This window comes from Rhipicephalus microplus, chromosome 7 (assembly GCF_043290135.1).
Source record: "Rhipicephalus microplus isolate Deutch F79 chromosome 7, USDA_Rmic, whole genome shotgun sequence".
Lineage (NCBI taxonomy): Eukaryota > Metazoa > Arthropoda > Arachnida > Ixodida > Ixodidae > Rhipicephalus > Rhipicephalus microplus.
In genome coordinates, this window is record NC_134706.1 from 159,076,208 (window position 1) to 159,095,726 (window position 19,519).

The 19,519-nt window shown below is 47.9% G+C and overlaps 1 protein-coding gene across 2 annotated transcripts in view; it reads right to left on the reverse strand.

The window, feature by feature from the left end:
• The window catches only part of LOC119179842 (uncharacterized), a 193,886-nt gene that overhangs the window by 92,464 nt on the left and 81,903 nt on the right, over nucleotides 1-19,519 (reverse strand). Inside the window, exons 7-10 of one of the 2 annotated variants that reach the window (XM_075869874.1) lie at nucleotides 9,222-9,329; nucleotides 8,194-8,344; nucleotides 7,286-7,552; nucleotides 2,527-2,573 (exon numbers count right to left, since the gene is read on the reverse strand). In XM_075869874.1, the coding sequence (XP_075725989.1) occupies nucleotides 2,527-2,573; nucleotides 7,286-7,552; nucleotides 8,194-8,344; nucleotides 9,222-9,329 (573 nt within the window). The remainder of the gene's footprint in view (nucleotides 1-2,526; nucleotides 2,574-7,285; nucleotides 7,553-8,193; nucleotides 8,345-9,221; nucleotides 9,330-19,519) is intronic. The other variant, XM_037430960.2, reaches the window with a different exon arrangement.

Sequence of the window (19,519 nt, forward strand, 5' to 3'; positions counted from 1 at the left end):
AGCAATCAAATTCAAGATTAGCACATTAATGGGTGCACTATCGAATGCCTATTGTGCTGCAAATAACTCCATAATGAACATTTACCAACTTACCCAAGCTTCAGTTCTTCCCAACTGTGATATTAGTTGAAATATTGGAAACGCTAAAGTTATTCACACATGCCCATTTGCAACCCAACACCGCAGCTATTGGGTCACCCTGGCTGGTCTACTGCACCTCATGTTTTTTTTCATGACCAGAAAACTATTTTCAGTGTGGTACAGTCCTTCCCCAGAGTATGTTAAAGTGACACTAGAAGCAAATATTAAGTCGATATTTAAAGTTGAAATAGTGATGCAGAAACCTCGTAGTGCTACATTTATGTGAAAGAAGTGCTTACCGTATTTCCTCGCGTAATGAACAAACTTTTTTTCTAGAAAAAAACGCAGCAATGTTGGGGGTCAGTTTATAATGTAGTGCAAGTTTTATGAACTATTTTTTCGGATGAGCAAAAAATGCGGTAATTATTGAAAAAAGAAAAAAAAACGAAATTAGGTCGCTTAGCCTTTCACAATTGACATACACATACAATGTTTAGAAACAGCCTCTTTGTCGCACTTCACCCATCTTCGGTGGTTGATGGCACAATCTTTTGCAAGCTGTCCTTGCGCTGCCTGCGCACGCCATACAAGCATTTTGCAGCTATCTTTTCTCGCAATTAGTGGCATTTGCTGTGATCTTGAGGAGCGCCCAGACGTGTGCGCTATGACACACTTTATCAACTTCACGTCAAATTCGAACATCGACAGCGACGATGTTGTTTATATTGTTGTAGCAAGTAACCAATATTGCAGCTAGCTGCCACCGAAGGATCAAAACAAACTGTCAATAACAAGATTAACAACAAAATACAGCCGATACCTCATTATCCACATGAGAAGTTACTGTAGAAAAGGTAGCCTCTATCTTGCGTTCCTTGAACTATGCGCGGATAACAAGCACAAAGCGGAAATTGGAACCAAAGTTGAGAATCGGAGGAGGAGGGGGGCTGCTGCCATGTTGCAGAAATCGTTACACTCTTTTCTGGGTGACATACGCAATTTTTTTTTGGTTTTCCAGAAACCTGCAACGAGAAGGCAATGAAGAGCCCTTGGCAACCGCCATGGCGACAGCAAATGTTGTCATCGTCGCTCGAAAATTGCGTGCATGTGATTGGGCCTTAATGTTTCGAATTTGCAGGAAGCGGCCGTCGGTTATCGAGTGCAGTTTTCTGAACATCGCTCCCAGTGTGCTTATGAGCTGTGATGTCTACATTCGCACTGTTTGTGAGCCCTGCTGTGGCACATAGATGATTATAAAAAACTAGGGGCGTGTCACGCACACATTAAAAAAAAAAAAATGCCGTACGCCGCAGTGGGTGAAGAGCAGGAGGGAGCGAGCCGAGGTGGCTGAGGGGGGTTGGCGTAATAATAAAAAATGAAAGAGACCCAATGGGGAAGGAGGTGCCATGTGTCAGTTAGCAGGACTAGGGCCCGTATTCACAAACCAACCTCGACTTTACCTCAAGTTTTCCTCATCGGTTTGCGGCCGCTATTGTGCTTGCTAAACAAAGTAGGCTAGTACACATGAACCGATCTCGTTGGCATATTTTACCCTGTTAACATTTCTGTGCCCCTATAACGCACGTAGAGAATACAGCAACTTGAAAATGTGAGGAAAGGCCAAGGTTGGTTTGTGATACGGGCCTACAGCGAATGAATGTAGGGGGTGCGTTTATTAGGCGGGTAAAAAAGAAATCAAATTCCGAGGACAGAAGTTGGGGTTGCATTTATTATGCGAGTGCATTCATTGTTCAAGTAAATATAGTATTTTCAAATAAAATCACTTTTCTAGTGGCCCACATCACATAGCACACTTTGAATCACCCGCCCAAAAGCAGTCTTTTTGACATCACTACCACGGTACCCATCGTTGCCCGCCTTCACTGTGCGGCTAATCACACTAGCAGCAGCAGAGCTAAAGTAGAGAGAGCCACAGCAGCAACAAGGGCCACTGAACAATTTTCTGCTTGCTTGGTTCAATTGGGCCTCGCTAAATGGCACCACCTACCAAGCTTAACCGGGTGAAAACAAAATTTTTGAACCATTTGCACCATTCCCTATAGTAACGCCCGGCAGTCAAAAGTAAAGAGACAAACAGCATTTTACGACATCTTCTAATGCATGTAAGGTTCTCTTTCTTCGCTGTAGCTTGTTTGATTACCAGTGATCAATTGTAGCGGGACGCTCTAACTTGACTGAGATCATTAAAAAAATTACAACTTGTGGCGCATGTGGTGTCGCACACATACCTTAATTTCTGAATTAGTAGAGCACTGCTGTTGATAATTTTGATGTTTTAGACATTCCCCAACATTGATATATCACTCTGACATTATTTTTATTTGGCTTTGGTGCTTTAGGCAGTGCTTAAAACAACCTCAAAGGTGCTCTGCAGAGGGGAAGGGGGCAAAATAAGTTGCGCCAAAAAGGACGAGTGAAACTCACGTGCTCCTTTGTTTCTCTTGCTCCAACTTCAGCTCTCTCACTTCATCCTGCAAAATTGCACATGACCAGTTGTTAAACCCTGCTGCCTTCGACAATCTCAAATGCAGATGCTTTGGAATACAGTCCACTCTCGGTAAATGAATATCTTTTAAATTGAACAGCTTCAAGGGGAGACATGGCATTTAAGACTTTTTTCATTCTTTGATGGCTTTTAATCAACGTATACTTGTGTGCTTATCAAGCACAAGTGATGGGATGTTATTACTTGCAGTGGTTTTCTAAACATCCTCTTCAAGATGTTCAAGATATTTATTTGTTTTATTTATTACATGTACATCGTGGGAGATTAATTACACACTCAAAACTGCAATAAAATATCACATAGCATCAATGTCAAAACCATCGAACTAGCAGTTAAAATCACCCGAAGTGATCACATACATAATATAAAATCTAGTTTTACCTACACTACAAACATAATTAACATGATTGAATGATCACATTGTCACAAACAGTACATTCAAGGGACGGGACAGCATAATATTTAATTGTCATTGTGTGGATGCTGAAAAGAAAATCACCGAAAGCAGTAGCGCAGCATTATAACGTAGCAGGGCACAACATTGACAGCCTGAAGCTTTAATCCCTCAAACTTCCGATCCCCGTAGACACAGAAAATAAACACAGTCATACTATATTCACAAGTTCCATATACTTCGGCCAGCAAACACAGTAGAATCTCAATGATACAAATTCGAAAGGTGATTTCTATGAACCAAGCACAAATCAAAGCTGATCATGAAGAGGAACAAGAACTTAATTGGGGCTAACTACTTGTTGCTGAAAAAAATATCCTCGATGTTCTTTTGAACTTTCCTGATTTCACCGCCTTTAAATACAGTGCCGCAGTTTCCTGACTCATGCTGCTGGCACTGAAGTGCGTTCACACTAGGCATTAAAGGGAGGGAAAGCGGAAAAACTTATTGGAAACTCACTCGCTTCTCCGCCAGAAAAACACGGCGCGATGTCAACAGGAAAAAAAAAAATGAGTCCTGGAGAATTCAAATGGGAGAATTCAAGCGAAAACACCAGAGTGGCCGCAAGATCTCGTCCTGCCAGACTAAAATGTTGACATTCGTTCTGACCCTCGTATACATGCAACCGCCGCCGACTTCGCCGCATCAGATTTCATCCCAATTGGCCCATTTCCAGAGCACTGAAACTTGTACAGAGTTCTAGTTCTCCATGCAAGTTTAGACCTGTACGAACAGCAGCGCCAAAACAAAGAACGTTAGCTAAGGAATGCAGACTTGCTGCTGCTCTACCTTCTACTTTGGGTGTTCACAGTGATTGTAATCCAAAGCAGGCTCTCGATGAACGCGTCCTTGTCAAGGCCGTGATCTGCCTTGCTGCGCTGGTAGTTCGCGATTGCGCCGACACGAGCCTCCGCCGACGCATCTTCCGCCATCTTCAATTTCCGGCTCGTTGTTTAACATCACGTGGTTTGAGAGCTAGTGCAGCCGGTGTTTCGTTCAGTGGTGCAGCCAAAGCCGTAAAGCAAGAGGGTGGTCTGCTATCGCGTGGTGGAAAATTGGTTTCGAACCGACTTTTTCGCGTCGACCTCACGGAATAGTTTTCCAGCCACTTGGGCAGCAAAGCAAGAAAAATTCCTAGGAGTTTTTCCACATCCCTCCCTTCGAGGTCAAGTGTGAACGGGCCTCCCTCCCATGGACAAGCCGCGTTTGCATTATTCACGGCGGCTGGGAAAACCATTCGTATAACATCGAATCACGGCTTGCTTTACATAATGTAGTCCATCCGAAGCAACCTTAAAATACGTATAATTGCAAAATTCGCATCAACCATAATCATATCATTGAGATTATACTGTAAAATAGTTTGTAACTGCCCGAGACCTAGCTATGGGAAGTTTGTCTAATATATCGTATTTACTCTCATAATGAACCCATTCGAATAATGAACCAAGCCTCCACCTTCGTCCTCGGAAAAAAAAATTTCCTTTCGTTCACATTATTTCGGTATGATATCTAGTGCCATTGACTATCAAAACAATGTTAAATCAAGCCATTATATCACAACGTAACAACGTGATAAAAGTCAAAACATAGTTTTGCAACCATGCTAAACAGTTGCAGCGCGATCACGGACCACGTCAATCGAAATTTTAAAGTCACGCCTTTTGCGGCAAAGCGCCATCTGTCGATGCAGGAGAAACCCTTTTGCTGATAGCGCCACACAAGCACAGAAACAAAAAAAAATTCCGCCTTATCCACGAAGTGAATGATGATGAGTGGGCGAAGCTCTGGAGGTAAACCTGGTAAACCATGAATCCTCTGTACATTTTGCCCACTCGATTTTATTACATCGCTCCCCCTAGCGTACGTCGCCGCACTAAATCGAACGATTGCCTTCAACCATTGACATCATGATGTGACATCATTCCTATTTTATAAGATCTCGCGTCTTTCATCAACTACAAGTACCGCTTTCTAGTTTATAACATCTTGCATCTTTTCATCATCAGCTACAAGTACCACCATCTAGTAAACACTACAAGAACTAAACGAGAGGTGGCTACGTACAGGAGACGGTACCGCCATCTAGTGAACACTGCAAGAACTAAACTAGAGGTGGCTACATACAGGGGACGGTACCGCCATCTAGTGAACACTGCAAGAACTAAACTAGAGGTGGCTACATACAGGAGACGGTACCGCCATCTAGTGAACACTGCAAGAACTAAACTAGAGGTGGCTACATACAGGAGACGGTACCGCCATCTAGTGAACACTGCTAGAACTAAACTTGAGGTGGCTACATACAGGCTACAGGGGACGCACAGCCCACGCCCTAAGGAGCTTCGCCCCTAAAAAAAGCAATAGACAAAATGTGTGGCCTCCGAAATAGCTGGCGCGCAGCGTACACGGTGGCGGTGCAGAAACACGTCGCACGGCCACCATCTCGGAAGTCTGTGCAAAGCGCAACTGCACCCACTGCGCCGCCAGCGCGCCGTGCAACCTCGTCTACCGCAACTTTAGTGCGCCGCCATCCGACGATGCGTTTTTGTTGTCCGGTTTGTCGTTGTGAACTTAGTAGAAACACCTGCTGCGCAGGACGCATTCTGCCAGTACGCTAGCTACACGGCTGGTTGAAAACAGCATGTGCTGGAGCACGGGAACCGAGCGGCTGGACGACTTTTCGGCGTCGATCCTTGCGCTTTCGTTACAAAAGGAAACAATAAGAGCTTTGGGCTACAAAAAAAATTCGTCACGCATTTCACGAGCCAGAACAAGCAAAGCCACCTTGCGAAATTTTTTTGTTATAACTCCCGCGACTTTTTTCTCCCGTTTAGTGAACCCTCCCCCCAAAATTGGTCTCAACTTTTCTGAAAAAAAAAAATAAAAATAGGTGGGTTCATTAGGCGAGTAAATACAGTATTGGACAATAAACTATAGTACGCAATGACTTTAGAGAAACTTGCTTCCTCCTTTGAAGTACTTCTTTAGCTGCTACTGGGATCTCACATAGTGAATACTAATGACCAAAGTGGCTGGGTTTCTCACTTTTCGAGAAATGTTGGAAATGATGACACTGAGCACCAATGACTTACAGCAGCTCCCTAGGAAGTGGGCAAATTTTTATACGACCTCTTCTATGTGTTAATGAGTACTTACGTCATTTATTTATGTTTGTAAGAACTACAAAAGCATAAAACAAAGATTTTGGGTACCCCATACCTTCTGTTCTCGAAGAAGCCTCTCTAAGGTTCCAATGTTGAATATTCTAGGGTTCCAATGTTGAATATATTGGACAACATACTGTGGCCAAGTAACACAAAATACAGAAAAACTATATGACTCTGGACCTTTGCATTCAGAAGAAGTTTATCAATGACCCTAAATTCCCTCAGAGTCTCTGGAGGCTAAGGGGACTTATTCGGGATGCGCTGGCCTTCTTCCTGTGCCAGGGTAGATGACTCTATCTCCTAATACCTTATCTACTCTTCTGCTCACTATTTCTCTCTCTCTATCCCATCCAAGCCTATTCGCCCTCCCCACAAGACGCTTAGATGTGTCCCCGATACGGGAGACAGAAAGAAGCATCTTTTCTTTCCTCTTTTCTTCTAATAAATAGTCACATATATCTATTCAACATGCTAGATACACAACGAACCCCTATGAGAGTTAAGCCTTCTTTCTAGGACTTTAAAACCTCAACCACTGTTCAGTGGTGCTTCTTCCGACAACTGTAACTAACCCCCTCTCTCGCTTCTTTCTTTTGTTTATATTCACTGGATACCTCTTTCCTTCTGCTTGCACGAAACGTCGTGGCAGCCCTATCTCGCAACCCCACATTCAAAATTACCCCCTCTCTCACCTCTGCTCAGGTTGGAGGAGAGGGTACGAAGTGAACGTACACTAGTGTGAATGAAATTAGTTCTAGCCTAGATGAAAAGTCTTGTCGAAATGTTGCCTCAAGCACACAACACCAGTTTACAGATTTTTTTTCACTGCAAGATAGCGCTATCGAATTTATGACGTCACGTGTGGATTAAATTTCGGTGTAAAACTGGACTCTATTTTCTGTTCTGAAAGGTAGTGGTGAAATTACGCAATCTTTTCAGACTAATTAACCAGTCTACACTGATTCGCCCTCACACTTTAGCATCAATTTAATGTCTGCCACAGAGCAACCGTGACCCCTCTCCTCACACCTGAATGTGGTTACCGACACTTACCTCACTCACGCTGCTCTGAACAGTTGGCCGCTCATTGCCACGTAAGCTGGCCGCAAGAGTCGGAGCGAGGCGTTTCAATTCCGTTTCCACGAGAACGCGAATACGCTCTTCCGAGAGCGACACCTGCTCCACTGATTGAGACTGTTCGAGCTTTGCAGAGGTCTCCGAGGACTGTGACGAAACACCTGCAGAGGGCCGTGACAGCCACGCTGGCGGGAAACAGGACACCATGGTGGCCGCCACTGCGTTCAACGTCTCCACTGCCACCTTGGTAGAAATAGAAACCACAATGAGGCAGAATTCGTAACTGGGCAAAACACTGCCAAAAAAAGCCTCGAGCAAATGTTTAAAAAAAGGAGGAACACATCTTTGTTCCCTTGAAGAGGTGTTTGCTCCAGCTATATTATTTTGTTCAACAACTTCTCCCTGCTAGCCACCATCCCACATTGAATTTTCTTTCCTCGTGGAAGCACCGAAGGCCTAGTGACATCACCAGTTTACAATTTTCATGGCTTGATAAATATCTGTGTTCAACTAAGTGGTGTACGAGCTTTTATCATGCTGTAGGGTTTTTTCTTTATTTTATGCCGGCTCAGCTCACATTCGAAATGCAGTAGACACCCATTAATTTTCACATAGAACCCGAAGGGACCAGAATAATACATATTCTGTTTAACAGGAGTTGAATTTGGAGAATACAGTGTTAACCGAGTATCAATACAGTATTGATCAATGAAACCAATCATACATCAGGCAGTTGGTTCCATTTAGGCAGCAGTTCCATTCAATGTATGGTTCCTAAATTTTGGGGGCTGGCCTAGAATCAGGGGTCAATTTAAATAGGAGTAAATGTGGTATGCAGACACCGTGCCAGGCGGAGCTATGCTGAAAAGGGGCGAAAAACTCACCCCATAGACCTGGCTGCCAGCCGAGGCCAACATAGGCTGCACTGAGGGCAAGGAAACTCCATTCTCTTCATAGAAGAACCAGGCCAAAAGGGGGATCAAGACGAGCGCAAGGATCCACACTGCTAGGCGCTTGCGGCGCTGTGGTGTCATTCTGAAGAAGGAGAACAGGATACACAGTCACTTAGAGTACAATTAAAACTGGATATGTATACAACTTGAAGGTCATTACAAAACAGTCCGAGAGAGATAATCCAAAAGATAAACGGCTATGTCCACCCGAAGCGTGAAACACCTCATGTCTCAAGGAAATTATGAGGTCACCATGGGACTTGCAGGGGTGCAATAGCCGAAATAAACAAAATTCGAAGCTATTTTTTAGAGCATAAAAACGTAACTTTTGGAGCACTAAAATCCAAATTTGCAGCAGATTACGGGAAACAAAACGTTATTTTAATCACGAAAGATCAAATTAGGAGCAGTACAAAATGAAGACTTGCATTTAGAAACAAAATATATACAAACCATGACCACTGCTACTTAAATAAAAGTGGTATATTGAACCACTCAATTCGGCAAACAATGATAAAGTACCCATTAGCATTTTGCACAACTGTAAAATCTTTTGATGGACTCTGAAGATTCAGCCATGAATCTGCCAAGCTGGTGACCTTGAGATTCATAAAGCTGAAGAGTAGGGGTGGTGAAAAAACAAAACAAAACTGGCACACAGTTTTGTTTGATTTTTTAGAGCAGCAAGAATGTCACACACTTCTCTTAGATGATTGCCAGTAAATGTTTTATATGCCAGCAATCATATTAGTGCTCACAATCACGTGGCGCATACACGCACGAGTAGCTGAACAAGCTGGGCTGTGTCTCGTGACTGGTGCTAACAGCCCCTTCCAAATCTTAAAACGCTTGTCCGCAGGGCTCTCGTGTACTGCAGCAAAGGTGGCTTACGCAGCTCTCTACACGTGTTAGACACAAGGTGGTTATACTAAAACTTCTGAAGTGGCAATCCCGCATACCCGCTTATGTGTCGAAGTGACGCTGCGGTGGCCATATTGCTCAGGGCCGAAGGAGGCGGCGACTGCCTTGTAACGCCGTAATGCTCTGTGCGCTTGTGTCCGTACGTTCTGTTAAAAGCGAGGAAACGTGGGAGGGACTTTAATGCACATATGCTTCTATTATTTTTTGCACTTAGCATTTTAAGCATATTAAAAAAACTCGCAGCCTATCTACGGACTGAATGATGATGAGTGGGGCAAAGTTTCGAAGGTTTTTATCGGTGAACCGTGAATCGCCCGTCCATCCGTCTGTCTGTATACGTCTGTCCATCCGTCCGTTCATCTAGTGAACACTCCAAAGTACCCCCATCTTGCATTATTTCATCATATATTCATCATATAAAAGTACCGCCATCCAGCAGACATCCAAGGACAAAACAAGAGGTGGCTATTACATACAGGAGACGCACAACCCACACCTTAAGGAGCTTCGCCACTAAAAGGTACTCAGAGATATCAATTCGCGTTATATGTAACCAGTTGCCTCAAAGCAGTAGTATTCTGTGAGAAGATGCAGCGAAAATAAAAGTGTCGCTTGCACACAGTCATAAGCCCTTGGCGAGAAATAGTGCAGCATCTCTGCAAACTCTTAATTATTCTGGGGCTTATCCACCTTTTCACGGAATTGTTTTAGAAGCTCCTGAACAAACGGACAAAACGATGCAAGCTTGGAACACTTCCACTCCTTCGTCCAATATTATCTGCTCCATTAGCTGGTCATTAGAATTTTGAGAACCCTCAATACATTTTAAAAAACATCGATGATACTGCTATGACACCTTACCCTTCTTTTTCAGCTGTTAATTGTACCTCGGGACAAAGCTCCTCTTAGTGTAACCTTGACCTGCGTCAGGCGTAACCGGACAGACAGACAAACAGACAGATAGACAGACGGACGTACAGACAGACAGATAAGATCAACAGAAACACAGACAGAGGGGCGCTCGGGCGGACTGACGCTTTGCCCCACTAATCACTCAGTGGCTATAATGTGATTTTTGCCTGTACCACTCCTTCACAGGTGAGCTTGGGGGAGGGGGTGGGGATTTCGACAACTCCTTTAATGACGAGTGTTTCAGGCCAAAGTGTTTTTTTCTCCACTTTGCAGGGGCGCTCGTTTCATTTTTTCCTACATAAAAAGAGGCATATTGCAACATCACAAATTTTGGCGTTCCGAGTGTAGTATTCATGCATATATAAAAAACTCAAAATACCAGAAACCAGAGCCAGTGCTACATTTACTACCTTTCAAAAATGAAGCACTCACTTATATTAAGCGCACTCACATACTGGCTTTTGTAAAGGTGCTGGAAACTATGCGAACACGGCAGTAATGTTACAAGCCCATCGTCTCATTGTTTACCCTGTCTCATCAAAGCCGCCTGCTTCAACATGTGTACTGAACATTAGTCCTCATTATTTATTGGCACTTAACCTTCTCGCCTCAGAGTGCACTTCCAGGTGCTGCACAATACGGCGTCTTTGGAATCCTGAAATGCACAAAAATGTTATAAAGTGCCTCTGTGCACCCGGACGCAAAAACGAAATATTTGTACACACGAATGCAGTTGTAGTCCTGAAAATATGTGAGGAAAAGCGAGCGAAGCATGCATACTTGCACATCAAAAGTTATGCCCGGTGTCGGCTTCACACAATTCGCGCAGCCAAGTGCTACTCAAGAGCCCACCATCAGCATCTCAAAAAGTGAACACACACGTCCAGAACCATGTTGTTCAATTAGAGGCACTACACGCAACATTACTAGCACGAAAACAACGCGAAAGCCACATACGCTGCCATGCGCCTATCCGCTTTCTCTCCCGAGCAACATGGCGGCACGCCGGATTCGGTCACGGAGCCCCTCCGCCACTTCAGAAGTTTTAGTACAGTTGAGCCCACATATGACAGCCCCACTTAAAACGAACAATATCCGCGGGACTGTGAAAATATACATTGGTTCAATGGCACAATATTGCACTTACAACGAACGTCTCGGAGCGCCGCTGATCGGTTACAGCGAACGGAGTCAGTGGTCTGCCGACTTCCCGGAAAACCAATTTCGACCACCGATCAAGCATCGGCGAAGTGCCCATACACTCTTATTGTTGAACGCCGACGTGCCTCCGCGCCCCTCAAGTTGCCGCTCTCTCTGACCGCTTTTTGTTACGCAACCCTCTGTCCTTTGTCACCCCCCCCCCCCCCCCCCCGCTACTCTGAGCACCCCGCATCGCCAGACGAAACCCGTGTTTTCACACTGCCACCGATTTTTCGAAGACCGGTCGGCTATCTACCCTGTTTTTGATCGCTGGTTGGCGTCACCGGCCTGGAGTGACCAGACCAATTGCCAACATCATCGGCCACCAACTGTATCCGATAGTCAGCGTCTAGTGCACATGCGTACGCTACCCCACCGACTCTGATGATTTGCGATTCGTTCCGTGTTTAGGACTTGTTCTCGCTCACTCCGCACTCGGCTCAGCATGCCTTCTGCACGCATGCGAAAGCGCGATAACAGCTGCTAATTTGCGTGGAACGAATCGCGAAATAGCGAAGTTCATGAGGCCATGCAAACCCGCCGGCACAACAAAACGATTTTATGCTTATGGCCGCCGATTCTTCGAACACCGTCGCGCGCGCACCGATTCAGACAGCCATGCAACTCTTTTCAAGTTTTCGTACGTGCGAGTAAAAGCAAGCTACTAAAGTGGCAGAATGGAAAGCTGCCCAACCTGCCTCCTTCCAGTGTGTTTTGGTTTTCAAGGTCGACCTCCCACCGCATCCTCCCCTCTCTTTATCGCAAATCCTTGCCCTTCTCTCGCAAATCTGCTCTCCTCTCTTGATCACAACCCCTTCGCCCGTCTCCACCGCTCCGCGAGGCCCGCCACGCTGGCTCGAATTAGTTTCGTTTTCTGTCTGGAAACAGGCCCAGAGCTATTCCACGCGTTCTAGCATGTGTGTCGCGTGTGCACGTCTTGCTCGCTCGTGGTGTGCGTGTGTGATCAGGATGGCAGACAGGAGAACTAGCACGCTTTTTTTTTTCCTGCTGATCAACAAAACGTCGAAAGTGTGACCGCTTAGCTGGAGCCTAATCCGCATATTAGGTGCCGCGTTGCGGAGCGCACGCTCATAGCTGTTGACCACCTGGCACCCAACTTGCCGCTTCAGGTGTCCCAGTATTCAGCTGTGGAGATGGCGAATATTTCGTGGGCGGCGGTGACGGCTACTTGTGCGCGAAACTGTTTTCTCGAGGCTGACTTCGTCGACGTCGGGCCCGATGCCGAGCCTGAAGCTTTCGAACAGGACCACTTCGGCGACGATTTGTCGCAGCGCGTCGCCGACTCCGACCTGGGAGAGCGGGTGAGATATCTGTTGCGATGATTTAATTACGGCCGATGAAACTGCCGACACTGCGGAACCGTGCACAGATTAGGGCATTGTGAATGAAGTACGTGGCGAGAGCAATTTGGAGGAATCAGATTGTGAGAACGACAAAACTTGGGAGCCAGTGCCTCATGCAGCTTATGCCACGGGCCTCAGCGAACGAGCACTTTGCTGTTTTAAATGAACTCGAGACTGCCCTTATTGCTTCTGCCTTTCGAAACACGTGCATCACGAACTTTTTAAGCAAAAAAAAGTCTGTGTTTTCACTCGCAACTTTTTAAAAGCTGTGTTTCATTTACTACAAACTTTGGGATACAGGGAACGGATGCTGCGTCACGCTCAGGTTCGTTATAAGCGGGCTCGACTGTATAACCTTATTGGTTAGATACAAGGCCAAGAAAAAAAATTGGCAGATCCCGCGTACAGTGGGAACCGATGATATGCGAAGCACGAATGAGAAATGTTGATATTGCCACGTTCCATTTCCCAAGTTTTTGTTATCGTCCCAAAACACCACACGATTCTCAACGCAAACCGCACCTGCAGTTTTCGAGAAGGTTCCGGACTGTAGTAGATCATTTGATAAGATCACGCCCACTGTGCGAACGGTACAGATTTTTCTGAAACCTATGCCACCGCCAGCGATAACGCTAAAACATTCGACGGCAAGAGTACAAATGCCGACGCGCTTCGCCGCTTGTCAGTTGTTGATCGAAGGCCGACGCTCCGTTCGCCGCTATCAGTCCGAGACTGCTATCTGTGCCAGACTGCTGCTGTAATTGGACTTTCCGTTTACCGGGCACAGGTACGCCGAAATAAACAGTTAAATCCTAACACGAAGTCTCCTGTCTTCGGCCACATCTGGTGGAGGTGCTGCTTCGTTCATGTACCGGACGCCCCCATCAAGCCGTGAACCCAGCCCACGTCGCGGAGAAGACACCGACACCAACCAGGAGCAGCGAACAAGCCGCCGACAGCAAGGGCTACCACCGGAGTACGGGCTTCTACAAGACAAGGCGCGGAAGACCAAGGCCATGACCGCGACTGCAGCGACAATGACAACCGCAGCGTCCCAGCCCACGATTGTCATGCATAAACCCAGGGAACCACCAATTTTCCATGGGTCATCAATCGAAGACCCGGAGTCCTGGCTAGAAACATACGAGCGTGTGGCCGCCCTCAACCACTGGGACTGTGACGAAAAGCTGCATCGTGTGTTCTTCTATTTGGAACACATCGCAAGGACCTGGCTCGAAAATCGGGAGTCCACGCTCCGAACGTGGGATGTTTTCTGCGGCGCATTCCTGCAAAGGTTCGGGACCACCGCTCGCAAAGAGAAGGCCGCTGCTTTATTAGAGACACGGGTTCAGCTACCAAATGAAAATGTCGCCATTTTCACAGAAGAAATGACTCGACTATTCCGTCACGCTGACCCGGACATGCCTGAGGAGAAAAAAGTTCGTTTCCTCATGCGAGGGGTCAAACAGGAGCTCTTCGCGGGACTGATGAGAAACCCACCGAAAACCGTCCAAAAATTTGTAGTCGAAGTGACCACTATCGAAAAGACCCTGGACATGCGCACCAGACAGTATAATAGTCGCCTGACTGCAGACTGCGCTGCTGCTCAAGCCAGTAACTCCGGAGACCTGCGTGAAACGATCCGAGCGATCTTGCGGGAAGAGCTGCGCAGGCTGTTGCCTTCGGCGCAGCCTCAAGTGGATTCAATCGCCGACATTGTGCGAGAAGAAGTTCGGCAATCGCTTCAAAGTCCCCACGCACCGCTGCCCGAGCCGGAAGCTACGAGCTACGCCGCTGCACTGCGCCACAACGCTCCTCCCCGTACACGCCAAAACGCCGCCCCATCGCACTTCCGTCGACAGACGTCACCGCCGCCACCACCCCCACTGACGTCGTACCGTTCGCCAGCGGCCCAGCGCAGTGCACCGAGGAAGACCGACGTCTGGCGCACCCCTGACCATCGCCCGCTCTGCTACCACTGCGGCGAGGCCGGACACACATACCGCCGTTGCCAGTACCGACAGATGGGACTGCGTGGCTTCGCCGTCAATGCACTGCGTCTACAGCCAGGAGAACGACCACGTGACATCGCCGACTACCTGACAGGAACTCGGTGGACACCACGAAGCCCTTCGCGTTCGCCGTCGCCCAGCCGCCGCACGTCACTGCACCACCGGCAGTACTCTGGCCCAGAGTGGGGCCGGTCTCCTAGCCCGTATCCGGGAAACTAAGGGCAGCAACCGGTGGAGGTGCGGTTGCTGTGCGACGAACTACCAAAGATCCTCCTCCTCCAACGACGACGCGACGGAGCTTTCCGAACACAACGCCAACCAGGCAAAGCCCTGACGGCGAAAGCTCACTTACCGAAGGTGGCCTGACGACGCAACATGGAAGCAGCGGAACAAGCCGACGCAGCCGTGACCCGACGCCACGCCCTAACTGTAATGCGAGACGGCGAACTAGCGACCTCGACGTTCTTATCGACGGCCACAGTGTGACCGCTCTCGTCGATACTGGAGCCGACTATTCTGTCATCAGTGGGTCGTTCGCCGCGAAGTTAAAGAAAGTTAGGACAGCTTGGAAAGGTTCTGAAATTCGCACAGCCGGAGGTCATCTCGTAAGGCCTGCAGGAATCTGCACAGCGAGAGTCACCATTAACGGCCGTATTTATCCTACAGACTTCGTAGGCCTACAGCGTTGCTCAAGAGAAGTCATTCTTGGCATGGACTTCTTATGCCTCCATGGTGCTGTCATCAACCTAAAAACAAAGTTGATAACGTTATCCACAGAAGAAGCACTACCGCCGCGCACGCCGTCAGGAAAACATGCCTTGAATGTGCTAGAAGAACAAGGCACCATTCCGCCTCGCTCAAGCGTCATTATTTCAGTCGGCGCTCCTAAATCACCTGACTTGGAAGGCGTCGTTGAAGGCAGTCAGCATCTGTTGGTCACCCGAAATATTTGCGTCACAAGAGGAATTGCAGAGCTGCGGGGAGGCAAAGCAACGGTTATGCTCACGAATTTCAGCAATGAGTACAAACATGTGAACAAAGGAACAACGATCGCATACATCGAAGAAATTGTCGAAGCCACCAGTGCTTTCGCCCTCGCCGATTCTGCGGAACCTGCTTAGAGGAACCAAGCCCCTCCCATAGCTTTCGACGTCAATCCCAGAGTTCCGAACGATAAGCAAGAACAGCTCAAGGCCCTGCTCCTGCAATACGAAGATTGCTTTTCGTCGTCATCGAAAATTCGGCAGACCCCAATCACGAAACATCGCATCATAACCGACGAAAATGCCACACCACTCCATCAGAGTCCGTACAGGGTTTCGACGCAAGAACGTGAGGCCATGAAGAGACAAGTTGATGAAATGCTGCGGGATGACATTATCCAGCCGTCCAAGAGTCCATGGGCATCCCCCGTGGTGTTAGTGAATAAAAAAGATGGGACCCTACGTTTCTGCGTCGATTATCGCCGCCTGAACAAAATCTCAAGAAAGTACGTGTATCCTCTCCCACGAATAGACGACGCACTTGATCGGCTCCATAACGCCAAGTACTTTTCGTCAATGGACCTCAAGACTGGCTATTGGCAAATCGAAGTCGACGAAAGAGACCGAGAGAAGACGGTGTTTATAACACCGGACGACCTCTTCGAGTTTAAGGTGATGCCCTTTGGCCTTTGCTCAGCGCCTGCAACTTTTCAACGCGTTATAGATACAGTACTGGCAGGATTGAAGTGGCAGACTTGCCTTGTGTACTTGGACGACGTCGTCGTGTTTCCCTCGAATTTCGATGAGCATCTTCGGCGCCTTGAAGCTGTACTTCAAGCCATCAAGACTTCTGGACTTACACTGAAGCCAGAAAAGTGCAGATTTGCGTATGAGGAGCTCTTGCTTCTGGGGCACGTTATCAGCAAGTCTGAAGTTCGTCCCGATCGACGGAAAACAGCCGCCATCGCCGACTTCCTGCCGCCCACTGACAAGAAAGCCGTACACCGATTTCTGGGCCTGTGCGCCTATTATAGGCGGTTCGTGAAAAACTTCGCCCGCATCGCCGATCCTCTCACTAACCTTACCAAGGCCGACGTGAATTCAAGTGGGAAATGCCACAGGAACACGCTTTCCAGGAGCTTAAACATCGCCTCCAGACGCCTCCGTTACTTGCCCATTTCGACGAATTCACCGAGACAAAAATACATACTGACGCAGCAAGCAGCGTAGGTCTTGGAGCCGTTCTTGTGCAGAGGGCTGACGGACTTGAAAGGGTTATTAGTTACGCCAGCCGATCGCTATCCAAAGCAGAAGCAAATTATTCCACAACAGAAAAGGAGTGCGTCGCCATCATCTGGGCTACGTCGAAATTTCGCCTCTACCTCTATGGCAGGCCCTTCAAAGTTGTGAGCGACCACCACGCCCTGTGTTGCCTAGCCACCTTGAAGGACCCTTCAGATCGCCTCGCACGATGGAGCCTGAGACTTCAAGAATAAGACATTACTGTCATTTACAAGTCCAGCGAAAAAACACTCTGACGCCTACTGTCTCTCTCTTGCGCCTGTCGACCAAACGTTACCCGACGACCCGGATGACGACTACTTCTTGGGAACGATAACTACCGACGACTTCGCTGAACGACAGCGGGCCGACCCGGAACTTAAGGCCCTAATAGAATACCTCGAAGGCAGGACCGCCGAAGTCCCGAAAGTATTCAAGCGCGCACTTGCGTCGTTCTTTCTACGAAACGGTCTTCTACAAAAAAAAAAAAAAACTTTTCGCCGCTTCGAGCTAAGTACCTCCTTGTGGTGCCTTCAGCTCTGCGACCAGAACTCCTGCAGGCCCTGCACGACGATTCGACGGCAGGGCACCTCGGTGTTTCTCGCACGCTCGCGAGGATACAAGAAAGGTACTACTGGCCACGTCTTACCACCGACGTCACTCGTTATGTGAGGACATGCCGGGACTGTCAGCGACGCAAGACACCGCCGACAAGGCCAGCGGGACTTCTGCAGCCAATTGATCCACCTTGCCGACCTTTCCAGCAGATTGGTATGGACCTACTGGGGCCGTTCCCGACGTCGGCTTTCGGAAACAAGTGGATCGTGGTAGCTACCGACTACCTCACCCGCTACGCCGAGACAAAAGCCCTGCCAAAAGGCAGTGCATCCAAGGTAGCTAAGTTCTTCGTCGAAAATATCGTCCTACGTCACGGCGCCCCGGAGGTCCTTATCACCGACAGAGGAACGGCATTCACTGCCGACTTAACTCAAGCGATCCTGGCATACAGCCAAACAAACCACCGCCGGACGATAGCGTACCACCCACAGACCAACGGCCTCACCGAGGGGCTTAACAAGACGATCGCCGACATGCTGTCAATGTAGGTCGATGTCGAACACAAGACGTGGGACGCCATTCTTCCGTATGTGACCTTCGCATACAACACGGCGGTGCAGGAGACGACGCAGATATCTCCATACAAATTGGTCTACGGAAGGAGCCCGGCAACGACGCTCGATGCCATGCTACCCAACGTCACCGACGAAGAAAACCTCGATGTGAATGAGTACATTCAACGCGCCCAAGAAGCCCGACAACTTGCGCCTCTCCGTATCAAGAATCAACAGACGACCGACAGCCACCGTTAGAAACTTCGACGACGCTTCGTGGAATACCAGCCCGGTGAACGTGTTTGGCTGTGGACGCCGATACGCCGACGTGGACTAAGTGAAAAGCTTCTGCGACGGTACTTCGGACCGTACAAGGTGGTTCGACGTCTCGGCCCACTTGATTACGAGGTTGTCCCCGACGGCATCACGAACTCTCAACGACGCCGATCGCGACCTGAAGTCGCCCATGTCGCGCGCCTCAAGCCGTTTCATGCGCGTTAACAAACTGAAACAGTGTTTTTTTTTTGTACTATTGTTGTATCGTAATTTATTCATTGTACTTTCTTGCATTATTATTGTACCTTCATCTTTAGTTAAAGCATCGGGACGATGCCTTTTTTCAGAGGGGGGCAATGCCACGTTCCATTTCCCAAGTTTTTGTTATCGTCCTAAAACACCACACGATTCTCAGTGCAAACCGCGCCTGCAGTTTTCGAGAAGGTTCCGGACTGTAGTAGATCATTTTGATAAGATCACGGCCACTGTGCGAACGGTACAGATTGTTCTGGAACCTACGCCACCGCCAGCGATAACGCTAGAACATTCGACGGCAAGAGTATAAATGCCGACGCGCTTCGGCGCTTGTCAGTTGTTGATCGAAGGCCGACGCTCCGTTCGCCGCTATCAGTCCGAGAGTGCTATCTGTGCGAGACTGCTGCTGTAATTGGACTTTCCGTTTACCGGGCACAGGTTCGCCCAAATAAACAGTTAAATCCTAACACGAAGGCTCCTGTCTTCGGCCACGTCACGACCCCGTGACAATATGTCACTTCAAGATCAGCACAACGTTACGAGGTGGAGGTAAATGATGCTGTACAAAACTTCCGTGTCATGATTATCGTGTTTGCATGTGTCGTTTACCTTCGTCATGTACTTTCGTCACGTGATACCAAACTCAGTGTATGTGGAGCTAGCAAAACAGCTGCGAGCACGCTATGAGCGAGGTATGTCGTGATGTTCTTACATGACACGCGTGTCAGGATTATCATGTTTTCACCAGTCATACATCTCATCATTCATTGGTGTCACTTAACACCAAATTTGGTATATTTGGAGCTAGAAAGACGGCCGCGAGCGCATCATGAAGGGCCCAATATACTCCAATATAGTGTTGACGCGCGCGCATGCTGGGCACAGCAATGCTACGTCTATAGCCTGATGCCAGGCGCGACCAGCGTCCGTCAGCGGGGCCC